Source organism: Epargyreus clarus, unplaced genomic scaffold (genome assembly GCF_041222505.1).
Source record: "Epargyreus clarus isolate Ecla_fem2 unplaced genomic scaffold, WU_Ecla_fem_2.2 ptg000014l, whole genome shotgun sequence".
Classification (NCBI taxonomy): Eukaryota; Metazoa; Arthropoda; class Insecta; order Lepidoptera; family Hesperiidae; genus Epargyreus; species Epargyreus clarus.
The window spans coordinates 16855095-16877381 of record NW_027332222.1 but is presented as its reverse complement, the minus strand read 5'-3'; the positions used below and the strand labels follow the sequence as shown (position 1 = coordinate 16877381).

Sequence of the window (22287 nt, the reverse complement as noted above, 5' to 3'; positions counted from 1 at the left end):
GTAATAGCTATACAAAGATGACAATACGCGGAAGAGCTGCAACTAGGTACAAAACCGCATATTACAAAAACCTGCACAATGCTTCACGGCCGGCCTCTCTCTATAATTGCGATGAAAGACTTTTGTTTTCCATTCGCTTCCTATACCACTTTCTTGACGTATTGTCTTTAGCGAGAATATAAGAATGTTAATTTTGTTGTTGTAGATAATGCATGTGCGGTGGGCACCGTCTAATTAGCAGGCAAGCATTTGTCTTTACATAATGGTCCGTTTTTTTTAGTAAATAGCTGGAATACGATTAAAATACGTAGGTACATTTTAGGTACATAAATAAAAGAACCTTTAAGGTACCTGCCTATCAATTTAATTACTTGCTAGGGAGACTGGTTATTTTACCAGTCTGATTATAATCGTAGCTAAAGGGTAGTTTTGGGGGGCAGAAATACTAAAGGGTTCCGTGATATATAGAGAGGGGATTCTTTAGTGTTTAAACCTAGGACAACAAGGACTGGCTATGGCCCTAGGTCAGATACCCAGAAAACCTCTAGTGTTGATTTCAGGCAGGTGCATAATAAATAAATATATTTTACTCTACAGAAGATTCTAGTATGGGGGGATAAATGTAGAAAGCGTGTACTCCTTTACTTTATGTTTACCGTTCTTCAAAACTTAGTCTAAACTGAATATGTAACGTACCTACTTTGTTTTCTGTTGCAAAAGAGAATTAAATAGTACTATTCGTAATAATTAATTGCAAATGTAAATAAACGGTTGTATTACAACACCGATTGTGATTTGCATGTCTACGATTGCGAAGCGATTGTTTAATGAACAGAGATAAATCGAATTATCGATTTGTATTCTCCTACATTTATACAATAAGAGAATCCAAGCGCGTACGAAAAGTATCTCATGAAATTAGATTAGGCATCGAATCACAATTTTAAATAGGAAAGCTATTACACAACTATCGATTTCTCAGCCGATAAAAAAAACTTTACATTTTTCCCATGTCTTTTTAATTGAGCTGCATCAGTAAGTTGTCGTGGCTTGTTGACCAGTGAAAAGTGAAATGAAATTGGCGCGAACAGAGCATTGACTCGGCAGCCATGTTGCGGTTGTCATGACGACGGACGATGCACGCGAATATTACGTAATGCCTCGTAACTCGTAACGTGAATACGATGCAGTGATTTGCGATTTTAGCATTTTATATTCATCTTAAAATGCATGTCAATTAAAAGAAATCTGTTGGTTGGTATGTAATAGATAGATGTAACGGTAAACTCGTGTGTGGAGCTTTCAAACGTTTTATCCTTATTAGTAAATAATATAAGAAAATGTTATGTTGTAAGTATATTTCAGTATCTATTGAGCCGAGTTTTTCCAATTTAAACTAGAATATACCGCAACCGCACAATATAGTGAAAACTCGTACAACGATAGATCTGAAATAGATGTAACAATTTAAAATTTATTATGGAAACTAACTCATACTTAAAAGGAAGGAATTTTAAAATGCCAATTGTTTGTGATAGAAGGGCTAATCTAATTAATAATAGATATGTGAACATTAACTTTACATGCGAGATTAAAAATCATTTCATTGAATAAACAAGATAAAAAAAACTGCTCGATTTTTCATTAAGCTTCTGTTTGTCTGCGTTGTCTATGACTATAGTCACAGATAACAAAAATGGCAAAAATCAATACAAACTACGCCGTTTTTAAGGCTCCTCCATGCTCCATCTTGACATATGAAATATCTTTGTGTTTTATATATAGAGATTAATGTACTGAGAGAACCGGCCTTGATTCGTTTACTTCCTATTGCTTGTTATTGCTATGAAGACCTTGCTGTTACGCTATCGCGACGTTGCCAACGAGTTCTACTTCTATAATGTGTTATTTATACAAATATTATTTATTTTAGTGACATCAATATATTTTGATCCTATTTTGACGGTGTCGGTGTAAGTACAGACAGTAAAAAATAATTTAATAATAATAATAATCACGTATATGTATGCACATTAAAATTAATATCTGCACTCCATAATATCAATGCTAATAATTATTAATAAATAACATCGATTTATTTGTGTACACCTTTCGTCCTAACAATAATTATTATGTGATTAATTTGTAAAATAATTACAAAAACATACAGTAATTACAATTACTTTGATCAAAATATTGTATTGAATTGGCCTAGTTCATTAGATTTTTTTTTTTTTTTTTTTTTTTTTTTTATATAATATAAGGGTAGCAGACGAGCATGCAGTCCACCTGATGGTAAGTGGCTACTGCCGCCCATGGACATCTGTAATCAACCCCAGATAGGATTAGATATTCCTGCCTGAGGTCGGCCACAGATATGCCGCTACCCCTGAGGACTAAGATGGAACGCCTCGGAAAAGTCTGTCTCCCTTAAAATACATCAGATATAAAAATAGCGCCAACATTTTTTCATGAATTGAATAGCAATAATTAATTATAAATACATAGCAGATTAAGGAAGAGCCTTCAACATTTTATCACGAGATCGCTATGACTGCAATGTCAATATAAAAAATGCGTTCTATCAATCATTATTAATTGCAATTATTTTAATATGATCCGAGGTAACATAAAAATTCCTTGTAGCGACGTAAAAAAAGCGACGTATTTCTAAAATTCACCAATATGGTCGTTCAATAAATTGCGCCCATTATATTGCATAACGTTCCGTTTTATGCTTCTTCGTTTCTACTACACGACGTACTTTAATACATGCTATAATTAATAATGATATTATGATCATAAATAGTATTTTTTTATTTAGAACTATTTAATAAAATAAAAATCATTAACGAATGTTATAAAAGTCCTTATGCAATAAATAAAGCGCGTAACGGAACGTAACTTAATATGGCCGACACTCAAACTTCAAAGTCAAAGTGATAACAATTTGACAGTGACACTTGCGTCTCGTGTAGTGTTTATGTTTTGTTGACCAAAATATTGCAAAAAATTCGCGATGTCTGAAGATTCATCAACTTCGGAGTCAGAAACCAGTGCGTGTAGTTCCACTTTCGATCCTATGAAGGCTTTATATTCAGATAAAACGAAAGTGCCCGTACAAAGCGCTCCAATGTACGAAAACATACAACAGTTTGAAGCGGCGTTACAAAAGTCTATAAATATTATTCCCGTGGGTCAAGCGGAGCTTGTTAAGAAGAGGGAAGATGAGAAGAGAGAAAAGAAGCTAGAACAGGAACGAGAACTCGAAGAAAGGAATAAGCAGCGCTTCGCTCAATATCAAGGTACTTGGAGGTTATGTTTTGAATATATTGAGGCGAGCCGTCATTAAATTCTCCTGTAATTAAAGCAGCTTTCTACAATTACAGCCGCAACTTAGGATTCTCTGTATCATAGGTGTTTATGTATTGCACATATACATAGATAAATACATAAACATTCAGACCCAGAACAGAAATATAAATTTATTGTGTACATAAAGTTCTGGCTGAAGATCAAACCCGGGACAATGCGCGCAGGATGACAAATGAATTGGAAAAGATGTCATTTATTAAATTTATATTATTACCAATTATACCATCTGACTGCACTAATTGACCCAGACAAAATTAAATGAAAGTCTTAAATGCGCTTTAAATGAGAGGTAATAACCTAGCGTAACTCAGCCTCCCTATTAGGGCTCACAGTTCAAATCCCACATAAGCACTTCTGATTTGTTTAAGATATGTGCTTATGAGAAATTAATTATCACATGCTACTAAAGTGAAGGTAAATAAGGAGGAAATCTATGCACCTGAGAAATCTTTAAAAAAAAGCTCAAAGGTGTGTAAAGCTTACCAATTCACACATGAACAGTGTGGCGCCTATAATGGCCTTCCTGACAGAGAGGAGTTACACACAGCAGTGCAACAGAAATGAGTTGCAGATGACATTCATGAGTTAACATGTCCATGTCTACGTTAAAAAATAATAGTAAAATAGTATTTATATGGTACTGTAGAGCTGATCAACCCTTTGAAAATAGCTGTATCAGTTCTATATAGAAAAATGAAAGTTTTATTGGTTTTATAAAAATTTCTAAACTACTCGTTAAATTGTAATGATATATGATATAGGTGAGTTTGACAAAGTATATATGCACAATGACAAAGTTTATGAATTAGAAAATATCCAAGTATTTACAATTAAGGTGGTGTTGGAATTGATTCAATTGATTCATTCACATACTGCTAAATATATAGGACTTTGCAGAAATAATTTTAAGGATTGGTTACTTCAATAGATAAGATAAATTATCACTAAAAAGCACTTTTAAGTCTTTGGTGATTAGTGGTGAATTTCACGGTTCTACTCACAGTAGATTTTGACATAATTGCAATATATTACCTGTAATTTTATATATATTACCTATTAGCTGTATATATATTACCTGTAGCCTTCTGTGAAGATACGAGACAAGTATAGTCCTGCTAAAACTGCTAGTCCGCTCTGAATATAGGAATGAATTGCATCGCCATAGCAAATTGTATGACTACACCTGCTCGCAACAACTTCAGAGCGGACTAGCAGTTTGGTGTGGATTATAACGATATAAATATTTTTTAAAATATAGAAATAGGAAATAAGCATGTAGTCCACCTGATGGTAAGTGGCTACTGCCGCCTATGATCATCTTTAATCAATCCCGGATAAGATTAGATTCCTCCCTGTGCCTGGCCATGATATTTAACTACCCCGAGGACTAAGTTGGAATGTCTCGGAAGAGTCTGTTTCCCTTACCACATCGCTTAAACTGGAACGCTACAATGCTTAGCACTAATGTTATTAAGCAGATAATTATAAGTGTGGTGGTACCAATGGAGTCAAATTACAAACTACCTTCAAAAAACATACAAAAATTACCTTGTCACTGCACACAGCATCATGATGCACTATTTGATGGTTATTTTAATATATTAATTTCACTGTGGTAGTTGTATTTGTCGTTCGGTTTCTCGTTTTTTTGTCATTAAAAGAATTTATTTAATTGGTAGGTACCTCTATAACATAGGATTAATAATACGCGGGTAGAAACAACAAATGTTAATTTATTTTATAATCTACACTTACTACATAATATTAGTTTGTAATAACTTATTATAATTAAGCATTCTTGTAAGCGTTCGATTCATTCACCTGTGGTTACGTAATTAGCGGTTCGGCTGGGCACGTGGTGTCCTACCCGCTACCCCTACCCCGGGTCGCGAGGTCAGTCTAGGCCGTTCAACGCGCCGCTGTGTGTCACCGGCGGGTATCGACCCCGCTTCCCTCGGCCACCCGCACTTGTGTGATTTCAACGTTCGCCCGATCCGTTAATACAATGCTATAAAATGTGACGTTTCCTCGTTTGGATGCCGGCCTTTGATTTCGGCCGGCGTTTTCGTACGCTGGAAGTGACGTCACGGATTAGCGAGTGAATGACTTTTGATTTTGTTCGAACTAATGCACTTCCTTTAAGTTTGCTGAACGGAATTGTTTGTATTATTTTTACTACTCAGAAATATTCAGGAGTATTTATTGATAAAACTCGTTAATATTGAACTACTATCAAATTAAAAAATAAATACCGATTTACATACAAAAAAAGAAAAGTCACTAAACTGTTGTCTTTGCTTATTATTTTACATTATACATATGTACGGTTACATTGTCAAATAAGTGACATTCGATAATCTCTATATATTAATACGTGAAGCAAAATAATCATAAAATTTTCAAATGCATTCCATTTTTTAAAGCTCAATTGCTATCAAACAAATCAGAAATAAGGTAATCGGGTTATAAAAAAAGTTCGTAACTTACAACCCTTTTATAAATCTAGCTGTCAGTAAGAGACTATTAAAATGTAATATTTGTACAAAATAAGGATTCTCGTGACGTAATTATCGTCCTCAGGCAAGAAACACAGGTTAGAATCGGCACACCTCTAATTCATCAATGTCGTGTGTATATAAATATTTAAATTAATTTAACGGTGAAGATTTCGTGAGGAAAAATACACAAAAATTTCTTCGTGATTTTTTTTATTTATTTGATTAATTATTTTATTTATTCGTAATGTATGATTCATTATACGGTAATGCTATATTCATTACCAGAACCTCTATCAGCGAACCGTGCAAAAATATTTCGCAACTGATTTATGCTGATTTTCGCATTACCGCGGACAAGGCCGGTTACTCAAACTCAATTGCTTCATACTTTGTAACATCTTTAAGAGAAAAATCATTATCTAAGCCCATTTTAAATAATGTCTAATGTAACATTGTACATTATTCGGAAATGTTAAGGTTTTTTCCTACATATCTTGTTTAGTAAGGGTTGCGTGGCTAAAGATCGCTATGTAATTTGACTTATTCCTATTTGTTTTACATTTCATTTCATTTCATTTTATTTATTTATTTTTAATGAGCTAGCAGGAAGACTTATTTGAATTGCCTCCTAATGTGGATATCTTTAGCACACCCTACAATGTAGCAGCGATTAACGCTGTTATAGGTGTGGCATTAGGGTTTTTATCATACCCATATGCATAAGTTACATGTAAAGTCACAGGTGTATTGGCATTAATTCCTCATAAAGTAAAGAACCCAGCAATGGTTGCTATAAAGCAAATGTATTTCTTTGCATGTGTGTTAATGATCTGCTTGGTCCAAAGAACATCAGTAGGTATATCATTCAGTAACGTTTGAGTCCTAAAGTGTAGTGAGAGAAGATTATATTTCCAGTCAAAGTAAAATATAAATGATTTAATCTTATCTGGGTCTAGGCATTTTAGCATCCTCAATACTGTTCTAGTTTAGGGTTATAAATTATTAACAAGCGAAAACGTGTCTTCCGATACACACTATACATGAATTCATTGAAATAATTCAGACACTGCTTGATATGTAATGAGATGTTGCAACGTGGCCATACACGTGTCTGCTATCGGTGGTCGATGGGTGAGGAACGTGCTGTGTGGTTCGCGTGCAAGCGCCTACGTGACGACCATCGCCTGCTTCTCGGCTTCTTTGGGTATGATAGACTTTGGTAGTTTTGGTAGGTTTTGTTTATAATATTGAAGTAGGAAGCACCCTAATAGCAAGCAGACATTGCCGCCCATGGATATCTGTATCTAATAAAACAAGCATAGGTACTTGAAGCTGATCAAAGATGCAATGCCACGCCTGAGGGATAAGATGGGCGTATCATAATAAGTTACCATGCATCCACCGAACCCATCCATTGAAATGCAGGAACTGCTTCATGCTTGAAATAGGAGTGATGGTGGTATCTTCCCGATCGAAGCAAATTGGCTCTACCATGTTTTAAAAAGTTTAGATTTTATTGGATGTAGCAAACTAGAATCCAGCATTTGCCATTGCATCAGTCTCTTGTTGACTGATACTTGCTTTGTCTTCCTTTAATATACGTAGTCCCTAAGAGATTCTAAATAGAATCCTTGGAGTCCTATGAGAGTCCATCATGTATGCAGAGCAGAGCACCTTTAGAATTAAATTGAAACATCTCATATTATGATCTCCTGACACCTTTATAAGGCAGACTTTTCTACCACCTCTAAAATTCTGTAGTTCAATTGTGGCACCAAATAAACTATCGATGATAGTAATACGGGTATATGTATCGATGAGGTATATCCCTCGACTCGTAAACCAACCCAAGCCGATCTCGACAGGCTCGTAAAAGTTCCTTTTTCGTTCCTGAATGGAGTACTCAATCGATCCAGGCATAGCCAATGACGTGCGCTATCAACAATGCCATCAGCTCATTTGCATAGCGCCCGTGACCCGGTGCCCCGCGCCGGCCTTGCCTTCTTACATAAACTGACTTTTTTCTTACTTCACGTTCGTACTAACAGAATTAGTGGTACTTTTTGTACGATGACGCTGTATTTTGTTTTAGATTCGTTAGGTGCAGGCAGCGCGTTGAGGCACACTTTATATTTACAGAGGACAAACGTGACACATGCTATGTTAGACAAAATAATATCATTCAATGCAATGTATATGTACAGATTTATAGCTTCCGTAACACAACTGCACATAAATGGGCTGTGCCTTTTTATAACATAGTAGTAGCAGACGAGCATGCAGTCCACCTGATGGTAAGTGGCTACTATCGCCCATGGACATCTGTAAACAACCCCAGATAGGATTAGATATTCCTACCTGACGTCGGCCTCAGATGCGCCGCTACCCCTGAGGACTAAGCTGGAACGTCTAAAAAAAGTATGTCTCCCTTACCACACTTTTCAAAACGGAACATAGTAGCGCCTAACACCACTTTTATTAGGCAGAAATAGGTGTGGCGGTGGTGCCGCTGGAGTCGAACCACAAATGGTTCTACCACCTTCAATAAATTGTATAAAAAAAAAATTGTCTGACACGACACATTCAATCTCCACAGATATTTAAATAGGTTCTTAGAGGTTAACTTAAAGTAGTTATTTTGTTATTCAGGAAAAGACAAAAGGTCTCTGGAACGTATAACGGCAATCGAGAAATTCTTAGCAATTCGAATTACAAACGAAGCTTCAAATCTGCATCTCAGCGATCTTAGCAATTTACCTCGGCGCAATGCTTTCTAACTGGTATTCCCCAGACGTGATCCATTCGCTGAGTTAACGTATTACGAAATAAAACACGAAATGTCATCGTAAATAAACTCGTGGAATACAATCGAATGCAATTTTCAAATCTATGTAGGGCGGTCAGGCGATCGCGTGATACCGCCTCTAATTGTTTTCCCGGCAATTTGACGAAAATGGCGCGGGAAAGTGACCGGTGTCGCTTGCAGCTGGCTAGTTGGTCGCGGTCGTAAACATGCATTACGTCGTATATTCTTACTATTCCTGTTCGCTTAATACTCCAAATCTGGCATACATTGTTTAGAATTACAGTTTTGTCTCAGAATAAAAGTCATAATTTCTGGATGAATATTTTTTAGCTCTTTGTATTTGGGTTTAATTTCATTAGGCTTTAGTAAAATCTCCAATCTTCCAAATCAGTATTTATTGAGGAGACTGTAACTAACAGTTAATATTAAGGTTCTAAACAATCGGCGAGTACTTCTCGAGCATTCTGAAAGTTGCCAACCTTAGAAACCAGCGCTCGCGCCGATACTATTCCTGTACTCTTTTGTGCAATAGACAGACCTAATCGAGTCGCCTTTGTTGATTCTATCACTGTTTAATTAACTACGCTATATCGTTTTACGACGCGGAAACAACGTTCCGAATAACTTTTACGCTCGTTGCCTTCGCCTAATATAGCGTTATTCGATACCCCGACTTGACGTTAATTAAGTTTCGATGTAAATGATCGCGAACGGAAAAGTTGACGTGTCGCGATATTTTCAGTTTTATTCTTGCGACGTTTGATCGGGTTTTCGCCCGAGATTGCAATCGACACTTTAAGAGACTGACACGTGAATCAGATCTGGAGAAATACCATATGACTCAGGTACATGATTAACCGATGTTGTCTTCTTTTTAAAATTTGCAACTCATCTCAGATTATAATTCACGAACTATCGTCAAGAAATATACCCATTTTGATCCAATCCTGGCGTAGGATCTACCGATTTCTCCTTATTACCTCTAAGTATACGCTAGAAACATTATACAAGATAGCTTTCCTTCATATCGTACATCTCACGAGTGTAATCTTTCCAACAGATGCACCGCTGGACGCAACCGCACGCATCGATTGATAAAACTATGCGCACGACTTATCATGTCATCTAGATACAAAATTGCGATGGTAAATCGTACGTAGACTTTCGCGAGCACGCTCGTTGCATAACAGCTTTCCACATGAGTGGGACGCATGCTATCTCCCTTGCGCCCTGGAGCGTCGGTCATTGACATCCCATCCAGATTCGCGACCGATGAAATGTTATCTTAAAAACTTGCCTCCAGCCCAGCTTTTTGTCGGCCGTTCCATCTTTAAAATGCGCCGCTGCGATCATTTTGTCGGTGGGCCGGCGTTTTCGTTTTAATTTCCGAAACTGACGGCTGGAGGCTACTGAAACGGCCTGACATTATTCCAGTCTCCAGAACGTTATTACAAATATATTTTTATGAAAATAAAATTGAAACGAAACATAAATATTTGCGATACGTTGTTTACTATTGTTAGTAACATACAACAATTGTTACGTCCTCTTATCATAAGCCAAGCAACCGTCTACGCGTCGTAGTCATCTTATCATCTCCCCGTTATCTATTTACATATTACAGTAGAGCGTCGATTATCCGAACTAATTGGGGGACGTGGGTGTTCGGAAAACCGGTATTTTCGGATAATCGAACTAATGTACATATAAATTGATTCAGTCATACAAATTTACGTACAGTTAAATGAAAACCATATAATTTACATTTATGAATATCTTTAATGACAAATAGGAAATAAACAAAAAAAAGTGCAGACAATTTTGTAGTCAAACTAGTGTTTACTAATTAAAATTAACGCTTAAAAAAATCTTGAATCTTCGTCTGCCGAAGCAAGCCTACCCGCTTACGAGAGGCTAGATCACGTACTTTTTTGAGAACAGATATTTGATACTGGTCGCTCTCGGCCTGTGTTTCAAACCAGCGCAAGGCAATATCTAAGCAAGTAAACGCTTCAGAAGCAAGCATACAGAAGAATACAGCATCATCTAAATTCGTGTTTGAGGCAAGCTTCATCGTTTTACGACTCGAGGATCCGTCAGAAGAATCGAGCTGGGATATAAAGTTACTTATGCTCGTCTTTTGTTTTTTTATATCCGTAATGGTAGACTTACCAACTTTGTATTCAATAGATAACTTGGTTGCAGATTCGCCTTCTTCCAACCGTTTATTCATCTCGTATTTATCTTTCATAGAAAGGACAACACGCTTACGTTTAGGCATTTCAAAGAAAGAGTTTACTTTCACGCGGAAAAATTTTGTTTATCGACTAGCAGTTACTAGGACGTACAATAACGAAGTGAACAAGTCGCGACAAGTGTGCGAAAACTGACGCGCGGGCGGGCGGTGGTGAGAGGTGGGGGCATAAACCCGCGCGTACTATGTTCGGATAAGCGGTCGTTCGGTTGAGCGACGTTCGGATAATCGACGCTCCACTGTATATTGCCTCATAATGTTATATTAAATGGATAATAACATTGTGGCTATAATTAACTCGAATAGACCTTTATGTAACTGTTGTTGCTAATTGTGTCTAGCTTTTTAATTATTATTAAAAAAGAAGCGTATACTTGTGCCAAAACTAAAACAGTTTTGATGATAGGTCATTTTAACAGTTCACAGTACTCATACATGCCAACTCAAAACACATCTCATTGAAAAGCCGTCTGTTTACTAGTATGCTAATCAGAAAAAGTAAAGCACGTGTCGGTCCGTACGCGTAACAAGTACGAAACGGAACGCAAACGGAAGTGATGCAACGGAACGCGTTTCGGCGCGCATCTGTGTAAACATGGCGCGCTTTTCTGAATGGCATGATGGCGGGTGGCGTTTCCCGCGCTCGGCTCGCGGCCGACGACCCCGCGCGCGGTCAGCGCCCGGGGATAGTCGAGTGAAAGTAATTCGCGATCGGCGACCATGCGAGCCATGCCTCCCTGGTGCATGCCACGAGAGTTGCATAGATTTATCGTCGGTTACGTATTATTTTCGCACTAAACCAATCTAAGTTTTTGCTCGTTTATGCCCATAAATTTGATTCGGTCCATGAATTTCCGAGCATATGCACGAGATCACTCGCATGTTGTTGAACTGTCAAACTTTTGTTGCATATGAGATTAAATGTGATACAAAGACGTGTTTTATATCTTTACGGCATAGATTAGTAAAGATAACTCACTCCATACAAGTAAATGAAGCCAGTTTTGACAGTTGGAATTGTGTGCGTAATAATAAAGTGTTGCCACATCTCCGTTCTAGTCTCCCTAAAATGTTTGAAATACGTATTTATTTATTATGTAAATTACGTAGTATTCGTTATTTATACGTAAACTTTCTCTAAAAAGGTTCTATTTGTCAAGAATTCAAACAATATAATGACCAATCCCGTCGTCTGTATCTACACCACATTACGAATTGTTTTCTTAGTAGTATAATTTAGTAGGCGCTTAGAGTAGCAAGGGAAAAGGGATTAAATTAAATGTGTATTACGAAAGTAATGTTTATTTGTGAAATATACTCAACGCACACCATAACTAATAAGCAATAAAAAGTAAAATATATTAAAAAATAACTAAAAATATACAGAACTAATAAGCAATAAAAAGTAAAATATATTAAAAATTAACAAAAAATATACAGAAGAAAATATATGACAGTGACAACAACAAACATAAAATATACAATTGCTATAACAACGATTAACTAAATCCCTAAATGTACAAATTAAACAAAAAAAAATAATAAATAAACAAGCTTCATGGAATCACAAATCACAAGTAAATGAGGAGATATTACTGTTTCATTATTTTTCGTGTTTGGTCCGCCATGATTAAGTTACTGACAAGAAAGAGACAATGTATTCCTTCCAAAAGTAAAGTGACGCAAAAGTTACATCGATATTTACGTATGAATATTTTGAAGGTGATTATTATTATTATTTACCCCTTATGATTCGACTGAAAAAAATATTTCAAAAATTTAATTATAATGATATTATAATATTTCAATTTAATGTTACTCGTACGTAGCTATTATTTCTGTTAAATTTAAATAAAACATAATCAATATCAATTTTTACTTGCAAGTTATTTCCCACATGTAAAGTAATTTACAATGAGGTACTGGCAACACTTAGTACTGTCAATGTTATCTATTTTCGTGTTTGTGAAATATTAAAAATATGTAGTTTTTAGACCACTTACGAATGAAATGATACTTCTCCGCGCTTTTTCTTAGATTCCGTGCTGTGTTTGTACCATTTAACTGCACATGTCGGCATTTTTCCGCGTTAATTACACCACGACGGTCGGAAACGTTATGGGAAAAACCGTAAACTGTTTTACGTGAGTGTGTGCGTAATTTCGTGTACATGCATGAAACCCGTAAGCTGTTTGATTTTTTTTTGACTTCATCAATTACAAGGCGGTGAGATATCTTTACTTATCTATGCTTTACGGAGGTTTATTTTTAGAGTTTTTGATAAACAGTTTTAAATAAAGAGTTATTTGTTTAGTTTGATTATAAATGTACTTGTCATTAGGTACAAATTAAATCAGAATAGTGGTAATATTTGTACGTTTCGCCTTATTGCTAGTAGATTAGAAATGGCTCGCAGTTTTTATTTAGACGATGGCGATAGCAACGTAGTATATTAATATTATTACTATATTCTACACTAATATACACATAAATCTAGTGTTCTAGCCTAAGATTATAACAATTATTCATTATCTCTGACTAGAAGCACGTAAAATTTGATAAATAAACTTTTGTAATGTTCAGGTATCATTGGAATTTTAATTCATGAATAATAATATAGTTATACTGTAAAAATGACGCGTAATTCTTTATATGAATAGATGAAATTTCCTGTTAGACAAGTCATATTTATCTGATGATTTTTGATAAGAAATGTGATTTCAAAGTTGGTAAAAAATGCTCTTTCTACTTGGTCTTTCTATCTCCGTGTCCATGGGCAGCTGTGAACACTTACCATCAGGTGGACTGCATACGTTTGTTACTTATCAATCTCAGTAGAAATTGAAGAAGCAGAAGTAGGTTGCTGGTCATGTATAACCACAGGTACATTTCGTAACATTTTAGGGTATACTTTGTAGATATTAAAACAGTGCCCAAAACGTCTATTTCCCGAAGCAGTTCTTGCGCGTTCGCGTCGTTTATGAATTCTTAAAGAGTAACGCGTTAACATAAAACGCTGGATAATGCGTTTCCTACGGGCGATAAACGAGACTCGCATAATCCGATAGTTTTATGTGAAAAGCCGCTTTTAGGGAAACTGTAAAACATTTCTGGCTTATACCGGCTTTATGTGGGGAATAAAGTCTCACATGCGGCCGTAAAGCCTTTTCTGAAACGATAAACATCGTATACTCTGTTATTTTAGTTTTATTTTTATAATATGTAAGCAACTGAGCTTGCAATCGACCTCATGGTATGGCAACTGCCGCCCATGCACATCCGTAAGAAAGCTCAGATAAGATTAGATTCCTACCTGATGAGTAAGTTGGATAAGAACGTCTTCCTTGACACACCTTTCGAACTAGAATACCTTGGTGCCTTACACTACTATCATAAGGCATAAGTGTGGCGGTGGTGCTTCTGAAGTCTAACCAGAAAGACTTTTCAATTAAGAACATAAATATTTTGATGTTTCGCACAGATTTTTAATGAAATTGGCCGATAATCAAGTCAGCTCGCTGGATGTATAAAAATGCACACAGTTTAAACGTGACTATAAGAACATACAGAACAGACAGAACTTTGCTCTACATTTGCTCTCTCTCAATATTTTAATATAATTTAATGGCCTATAACCAACGCATCTGAAAACGAAATCAGATGCGTCCAACGAACTTTACATTAAAGTTAATGTAAAAGCGGCAAAGTGTATATCAGTCACGCTTTAAGAAGGTTCCGTAATAAGAATATAATTTAATCGGCAGTCAGACAATTTAAGTTGTTTCTCACTATTATCTAAATTAAAAAAGTAATTTGAAATTATCATGTTATTTTCGCATTTGAAAGTTTATTTCGAGATATATCCTACACGCTCGAACGTAATCAGATGTTTTTATATCCCTAGTATTTTGTTTAAAAAAAGACTTATCACCCGAACATATTTCAAATAGTGCCAACAGTCTATGAGAAAATAGCTGTGTGTGTGTGTTATTTGGACTTATAGACAGATAAGGCGAAATTAAAGGGTTCTGTGCTTTTGGTTACGGAACCCTAACAAAGATGTCAGACGATTGAGATGTCAAATAACGCTCACGAACTTAATGGCCGAGGTTGATGCTTTCGGCAAGTCGTTGCACTTGCATTGTTGCACACTTGTCAAAATAACATAAGTATGTATGTGTGTACTCGTATATCGCTTTGCTCTGCATCCTGCAATACCTCTCCGTACGCTTGCCAAACCGTCATAAATTCAAATGTGTGGATAGAGTGACTTAGTTTGTGTGTAGTGAAGAGGATAGCCAGTATCTGACTGAGTAATCTTATTATTTTCTTCGTCCTATTAATAATAGTAGCCAGCAAATAATATTACTCACACTTTTAGCAAACACCACATTTTAATAGTTTTATAATATTATATTTTTGTCAAACGTAATTCGAATTATTCTACCGCAGGGATGGTGCCAGCAAGAGAACCCAAAAAGAAGAGTAATGTCCTAACGCGAATAGAGACTACAGTTGGACCTCTTAGCGCACTAAGGCAATGTGTTGATAAGAGATTGAGAATAAAAGTAAGTAGTAGTATTAATGTATTACCATCCTTACCCTTTTCAGAATGCAATGCACGTGGTGCATAATTGGAGGGCTTGAAATCGAAGTAAAAGAGGTTAGGTTTCGAGTTCTATGTGAAGTTGCTCACAGATGCTTTGCTACTCTCAAGGGCTAAGGCATTTGTCTGTGCACTCTCACATCTTTTAAACTAGAACAGAACACTGCTCTTATACGGCAGTAATCGTAATGGCGCTGGTGTCGTCGCAGAATTCTCAATTTTCTTTTATCAAGGTATGATTTAGAATACATACAAATTCTAAATCTGTGGCAAAAATGGATCAGTTTCAATTACTTGAGTCCATTCCAGTTTGGAAGGCACACATTTAAATATTATTAAGATTCTCATAAGTAAAATACATTTATTAGCATTATGCTTTTGGAAATAAGATGATAAACTGCAGCAGAACTGAATAAGACATCAGTCAAGTTTGGACACTAATAATTTTTATCCTATTGATTCTATTTCGACCTATCGATCAATCATTAAAGCTTGAGTCAAGCTTCAAAAGTCGTTTAAAGCTTATACAAGAAAGGCAAAGGATAAACGAGTCGACATTAGGGATGGCGATCAAAGATCAATTAATTAATCAAGAATCGATCTTTTGGGCCCAAAAATCGATTATTTTAATCGACCTCCAGTGATGGATTTGATTGTTCGAATGTGTTATAAACTTTTTGCTGACGAATACGTATTTAGGTGCTTGTTTGGTCCTGATAACTTTTTTCGCTATCTTCCCGTTTTTTAGCTGAAAAGATCGAAGATAAATTTTTGAAGAATCGATTCTTTGGGCTTCGGCTTTTTTGTTTTTCGATTCGGATCGATTCACGAATCGAGCTGTTTCGAAAAAAATCGCCATCCCTAGTCGACATTACGTTCATTAGAGGATAGATAGACACCTTAAGATAAGGCTGATACGACTTGGATAATTACATAATGAGACGCGAGGGAACTTAACAGATGTGTGGAAGGTTTTAGATCGCTAACGTGTCGATTTACTGGATTTTAGCCATGGGGGTTTTCTCATTATTCTTAGCCTCAATAGTTTCTCTCAGGAGAATTTCTTTTAAAGTGAATGTATATTTTTGTCAGAAAAAAATATATCTCCTCTAATAGTATCGAAAAACAAATAAAAGGACATTTTACATCCTTCTTCAACTATTAAGGTATTAAAACAAAGGAATAACTACTTGTTTCGGGCCATAACATGAAGTTTTATTGCAACTCTATCCATATTTTTGTAATATAACTTTTGTGTCCGTTATTAGTATTATAACACACGTGAAAATCGGAATTTATTTCTCGTGCAGGGAAAATGATAAATAGTTATATTATTATTCTCAGTTATCTCTAACCAGTTTAAATTAATGTAAAGTTTCAAGCTTCATTGAACTATTAGCACTGCAATTTGTATGTACTTAAAAGTACAAATATGTAGGCCCATAGATTTTTGCTACTTGATGCAGCTACCATGCTATTTAAAGATTTACTGGACCAGACCTATAATCTTTTTCGTTTCAGGATTCTTTAATGATAGAAATGTTTTTTTCCTGCTAATTGATAAGGTTATACTTCCGCAGAAATATCACTGAAGGTCCCTTCCACAACTGCTCATAATCGCTCATTTTCCATTTGATCATCAATTTGAATTTGCAGGTGTTCGCAAACTAGCAACAAATCATCAGTCGGTTTGTTTGCTATTTGCTCTTGTAAAAAAGTGATTATTCCTTGTGTAGTGTGAACAGTGTTCTTATAAAACACACATGTCCTTAGAATGGCTATATGTGGCAGCTTAACTAGTCTATAACGGCTACGTCATTTCATGTTTTGCAGCATGCTTGCTGGAAAATTCCGCTTATGCATTATTATGCAGTCCGTTAGGCCTACACTTAGGTAATGTATAAATATAATTTACGATTTTTCAAAGAGTGATTCATTAGGACCTTGAATGTACTTCTTAAGAATTACAAGCTTTCATTAGTCGTATGAATGTTAATTGTCAAGTCTTGTTGTCTATGCTAATTGAGTGATATAGTTTTTTAACGCCACGTTTCAAAATCAGTAAAAGTTTTTAAGTTATCAGGTTTCTTCTAATAATTATTATTTTTAAACATTGAGGCGTGTAGATTCCACTTAAAAGCAATAAAGCTCAAGAATTCCAGAAAATCTAGAGATGTTTAAATTTACATTTTAGTTTCGTGCAATAAGTACTATTTACTTCTTTTTAAGATATATTTGCTTTATTTCTATTTTCTCAGAAAATGCAACATCTGATCATGGATAATTGTATGTAAACCTATATGTGTGTATTAATATATTGTCCTCTCAATTAACTATATTACGCGTCGACATCTCGTAATTAGAATTGACCATTAATTGTAACAAGGGCATTGGTTTCATTATAATAATTTTATTATTGCTTCCTGACGCCAAAATGTGCACCTGTTCTATGCAACTGTATTAAATGTGGTCATTGTGGTCTTAAACTCATTATATGCATTATAATGTTTGGAATAACTTCACGTTCCTCTCTATGTTTATCTTATATATAAAATTCTCGTGTCACAATGTTAGTTACCGTAGTCATCCGAAACGGCTTTACCGTTTTCGCCAAATTATATGCATATTCAGTAGGTCTGAGAATCGGCTACTATCTATTTTTCATACCCCTAAGTGATAAGGGTTGTTCCTTAACATTTTTTTATTTATATGGCAACACAACGTTTGCCGGGTGAGCTAGTAACTAATAAATTCTCATAATATACAATGATAAATTAGAGGATCTATTCAAAACTTACTTTTTTAGTTTTTAATCTAGAATTATACACAATAATATGTGTTCGCGTGTTTAATTTTTCTAATGTTGCTTTGTTTTCATTTACTTTACCTTTCGATTCATATTCAGAATTAACTTCGAGTTGCGTGGTCCTAAATTCACCGGCAAGTAGGAAATGCATATCAACATTTATAGGGCTATCTGTTCTATCCGCGTGCATAAATCTAAGCGGGCCCTAAACTGCTTTTGTCTGGCGGGCATGTTTAGTTTCGGGTGTCATAACTCCGTGCCCTTTATGCATCCTTTGTGCAGCTTTGGCAGGCTTCCAACCCGGAACCACCAGTGCAGGAGTTGATGACTGATGCTCCTTGCTAGGCAAGAATAGAAATGCATTCTCCGTTAGCCACTAGGCCATAAAATTTATTTTTTGGTATTTAAGAAGCGCGACTAAAATCTTTTTATAACTTTCATATATAGCGTTAACGACTTTTGAATGGAAATTTTAAATCTCGCCGAAAAAATACTATTTTATTGCCTTGTAATTTTTTATACAATGTACCAAATCCTGGCATGTTATGCTCTACGAAGTTTTGAATCCGATTGAAAGTATATTTGACAAATTCGATAAAATATGTCGAATTCCGTTTAACCTGAAAGCCGTTCCGAGGCCATTGGTACAGGATCCCTAGTATAGTTTTCATCATTTATTAATAACAAGCTGATTTTTCGTGAGTAGCTTCGTTTCGACAAGACGCCCAACATTTTTCCTTACAGCAATGTTGGTAAATGGTAGCTTGATGGGGCAGCAAGGATAAAATATGTTGACCGGACGAATTCTAAAAATTTATTAGTAACCAAATTTTTCTTTGTTAATTATCAAGATAATTATTTAAATAACGTGAAAAAATATTTGTCCTACAAAATATAAGGTTTTTATTAAGGCGTCCCCCCTCTCCAACATGTATCATAAACAAGGTCATGAAAAATAATTACTAACCAGCTGATTTTTTTTTTATTGGCTGTCTACCATTTACATAGTCTACCATGCACATTGTCCTACAAATTACATGGTATGTCATCTCGGACCTACGCTGAAAAGATGTTAATTCCGCAGGATTATTTTTTTTATTAGTAACTGTAGGACAAAGGTATCACGTGATAGGATAATATAATTTTTATCTAAATAAAACAATGTCCTACAAAAAAAAGGGTAACTTTTATTAATCCTACAAGATTTGTAATTTAACTATAATATAATATAAATAAACTATAAAACTGGCGGACTGGAATAACGTACTTCGCAATTTGTAGGACAATGTGGGTAGTAAGCTGTGTAAATGTTAGACAGCTAATAAAAAAAAAATCAGCTGGTTAGTAATTATTTTTCATGACCTTGTTTATGATACATGTTGGAGACGGGGGACGCCTTAAAAAAAACCTTATATTTTGTAGGACAAATATTTTTTCACGTTATTTAGATAATTGTCTCGATAATTAATAAAAAAAAAATCGGTTAGTAATCTTTTTTTTTGATTCGTCAAATCAACATATTTCATCCCTATTATTTTAGTTATAAACCACAATCGAGAACTTTCGTACGAGAATTTGTTGGGCGTCTCATTGAAACGAAGCTATTCTGGAACACTCAGCTTGATACTAATTATTTTTACATTAAGTATTAGTACTACAACTTTTAAGTGTAGGTCCGAGATGACATACCATGTAATTTGTAGGACAATGTGCATGGTAGACTATGTAAATGGTAGACAGCCAATAAAAAAAAAATCAGCTGGTTAGTAATTATTTTTCATGACCTTGTTTATGATACATGTTGGAGAGGGGGGACGCCTTAATAAAAACCTTATATTTTGTAGGACAAATATTTTTTCACGTTATTTAAATAATTATCTTGATAATTAACAAAGAAAAATTTGGTTACTAATAAATTTTTAGAATTCGTCCGGTCAACATATTTTATCCTTGCTGCCCCATCAAGCTACCATTTACCAACATTGCTGTAAGGAAAAATGTTGGGCGTCTTGTCGAAACGAAGCTACTCACGAAAAATCAGCTTGTTATTAATAAATGATGAAAACTATACTAGGGATCCTGTACTACATGTAAAATGGAACAAGATACAAGTTCATATGTCATTAAGTGTTTCTGAAACAGATTTTTGTAGTATGAATGTAAGAGCACAGAAATAGGATATAGGCTCGAAATTTACTCACAAAGATGCATATATTTTCACTTTTTGGCGGAAATGAAATGAAATGATTATTTCCTACCTGAACCATTTACTTTGAGCAAAGAATTTCTTTTAGTTATCGTTAAAACAGTCCTTACGTCACAACGAAAATCGTGTATTAAAATTACGAGTACTGCAACAATTCTTTAAAGCTCATAAAAATATATTTCAAATTAACTTTTTCTCAGCATACTATTTAAACACTGACTTGCAGTTTCACGTCAACTATGTATGTATAATGCATTCAGATTTCTATTTTATGTCATCGTAAAACTGTCTTGCCCGTGGTGCCGGCTAGTTATGATCGATGTCTTTACTTAGCTGTCTGCATGTCTTGTTTTCTAAATAAATATTGAAATCCATCCATTTGATATGAATAAATTTATCGGGAGTACTAATTGTATCTTCAATATTCTTGGCTTTCACAGTGCAACAGCAGGAGAAACGTATTTATTAAAGGTAGTTTGGCAAGGGGGCTCCTGAGACACAACTTTAAACAAATTGCAAAAGTAATACCTAATAATAGTTCATTGTTAAAATAAATGTTACTATTGTTAACGTGCTTTATCCATTCCAAAATGGCAAAAGTGATTATGTATATTTGTGACGCTTTCAAAACTAAATTATTGAATCAATTTTGATAAAATTTAATATAGAAATATTTTTCGTCGAATAAGGAAGGAGCGTAGGCTACTTATTAAAATGTCAACTTTTGAAAGGGTGAAATATAATGCAACCATTATATGAAGGTACTTTTTGTAAGAAGTTTTAAATATGATAATTATTTTACATAATGCCACATTTAAATAAATACGTAAAGTATGAAATGGGAAATGTTACGGGAAATTTCCAGGACTAAAATCCACGTGAGAAGAAGCGGATAGAGCAGTTGCATCTTCAAATGCAATACTATTGCATCTATCGCGTGCGAAAATAAATAATTTTATTTCCAGTCTGAACTGAACGGTTTCGCAGTGAGTCACCGGCTAAGGTCTAGGAAGAGCCTTGCGGAGCTGCCAGCGTGCACGTCATGCGATGCGACTGCTATTAATGGTTACAACTGGTTTCGTATCGCTAACAGGATAAAACATCTCGATTGGACCATCATCGCGATCTTTTGATGCAATTGCCAAGTGTTACTATGTATTTTGTAGACGTTACGCAAAGTTACGGGGCATTAGTGTTGTTGACACGTGATCTTTGGGTATTGTATTTGATATGAACTATTAATTTTGTATGGCAATTGTAAACATGTTTTAGTTTCATTGTTTTGAGGCACATATACGTGGATTTAGTGACTGTAAATTGTTTCTTGAATTTTGAATCTGTTTGATTACTAATTGCTATAGTTATTTTAAGGCCTAATTTAAATATACATTCAAAAATAACATATTCATTCATATTCTTAAGCTAGACACAGAAAATTCTTCCAAAAAGTTTGCTTAAATTGCATATATAAATTATTAGCATGGCACCAAAAACCAAAATATTGTTCTGAGCTTTTGAAGTCAAATTCAGGATAAAATCTAGACGCGTGCGTTGCAGCGCCAACAACTTGCATCTACATTATATAAATAGTTACCTGTTACTAAATTTGGTATCAATAAAAAACTATTTTGGCTTCAATGTCAAGATTACGTATGATTATGACTAGGTAATTGAATAGACTCCGAACGCACGATACACATTCTGGTATTAGGTGAGTCAAATAGGTGTAATGTATA

At 35.1% G+C, this 22287-nt stretch overlaps 2 protein-coding genes across 3 annotated transcripts in view; one reads left to right on the top strand and one right to left on the bottom strand.

Annotated features, from left to right (window-relative positions):
- The window catches only part of Eip74EF (Ecdysone-induced protein E74), a 276463-nt gene that overhangs the window by 161628 nt on the left and 92548 nt on the right, over positions 1–22287 (bottom strand). The window lies entirely within an intron of this gene.
- The window catches only part of Lsm11 (U6 snRNA-associated Sm-like protein LSm11), a 55351-nt gene continuing 36000 nt past the window's right edge, over positions 2937–22287 (top strand). The window contains exons 1-2 of the mRNA XM_073079283.1: positions 2937–3305; positions 15386–15501. Coding sequence (XP_072935384.1) covers positions 3020–3305; positions 15386–15501 — 402 coding nt within the window. The 5' untranslated portion in view covers positions 2937–3019. The remainder of the gene's footprint in view (positions 3306–15385; positions 15502–22287) is intronic.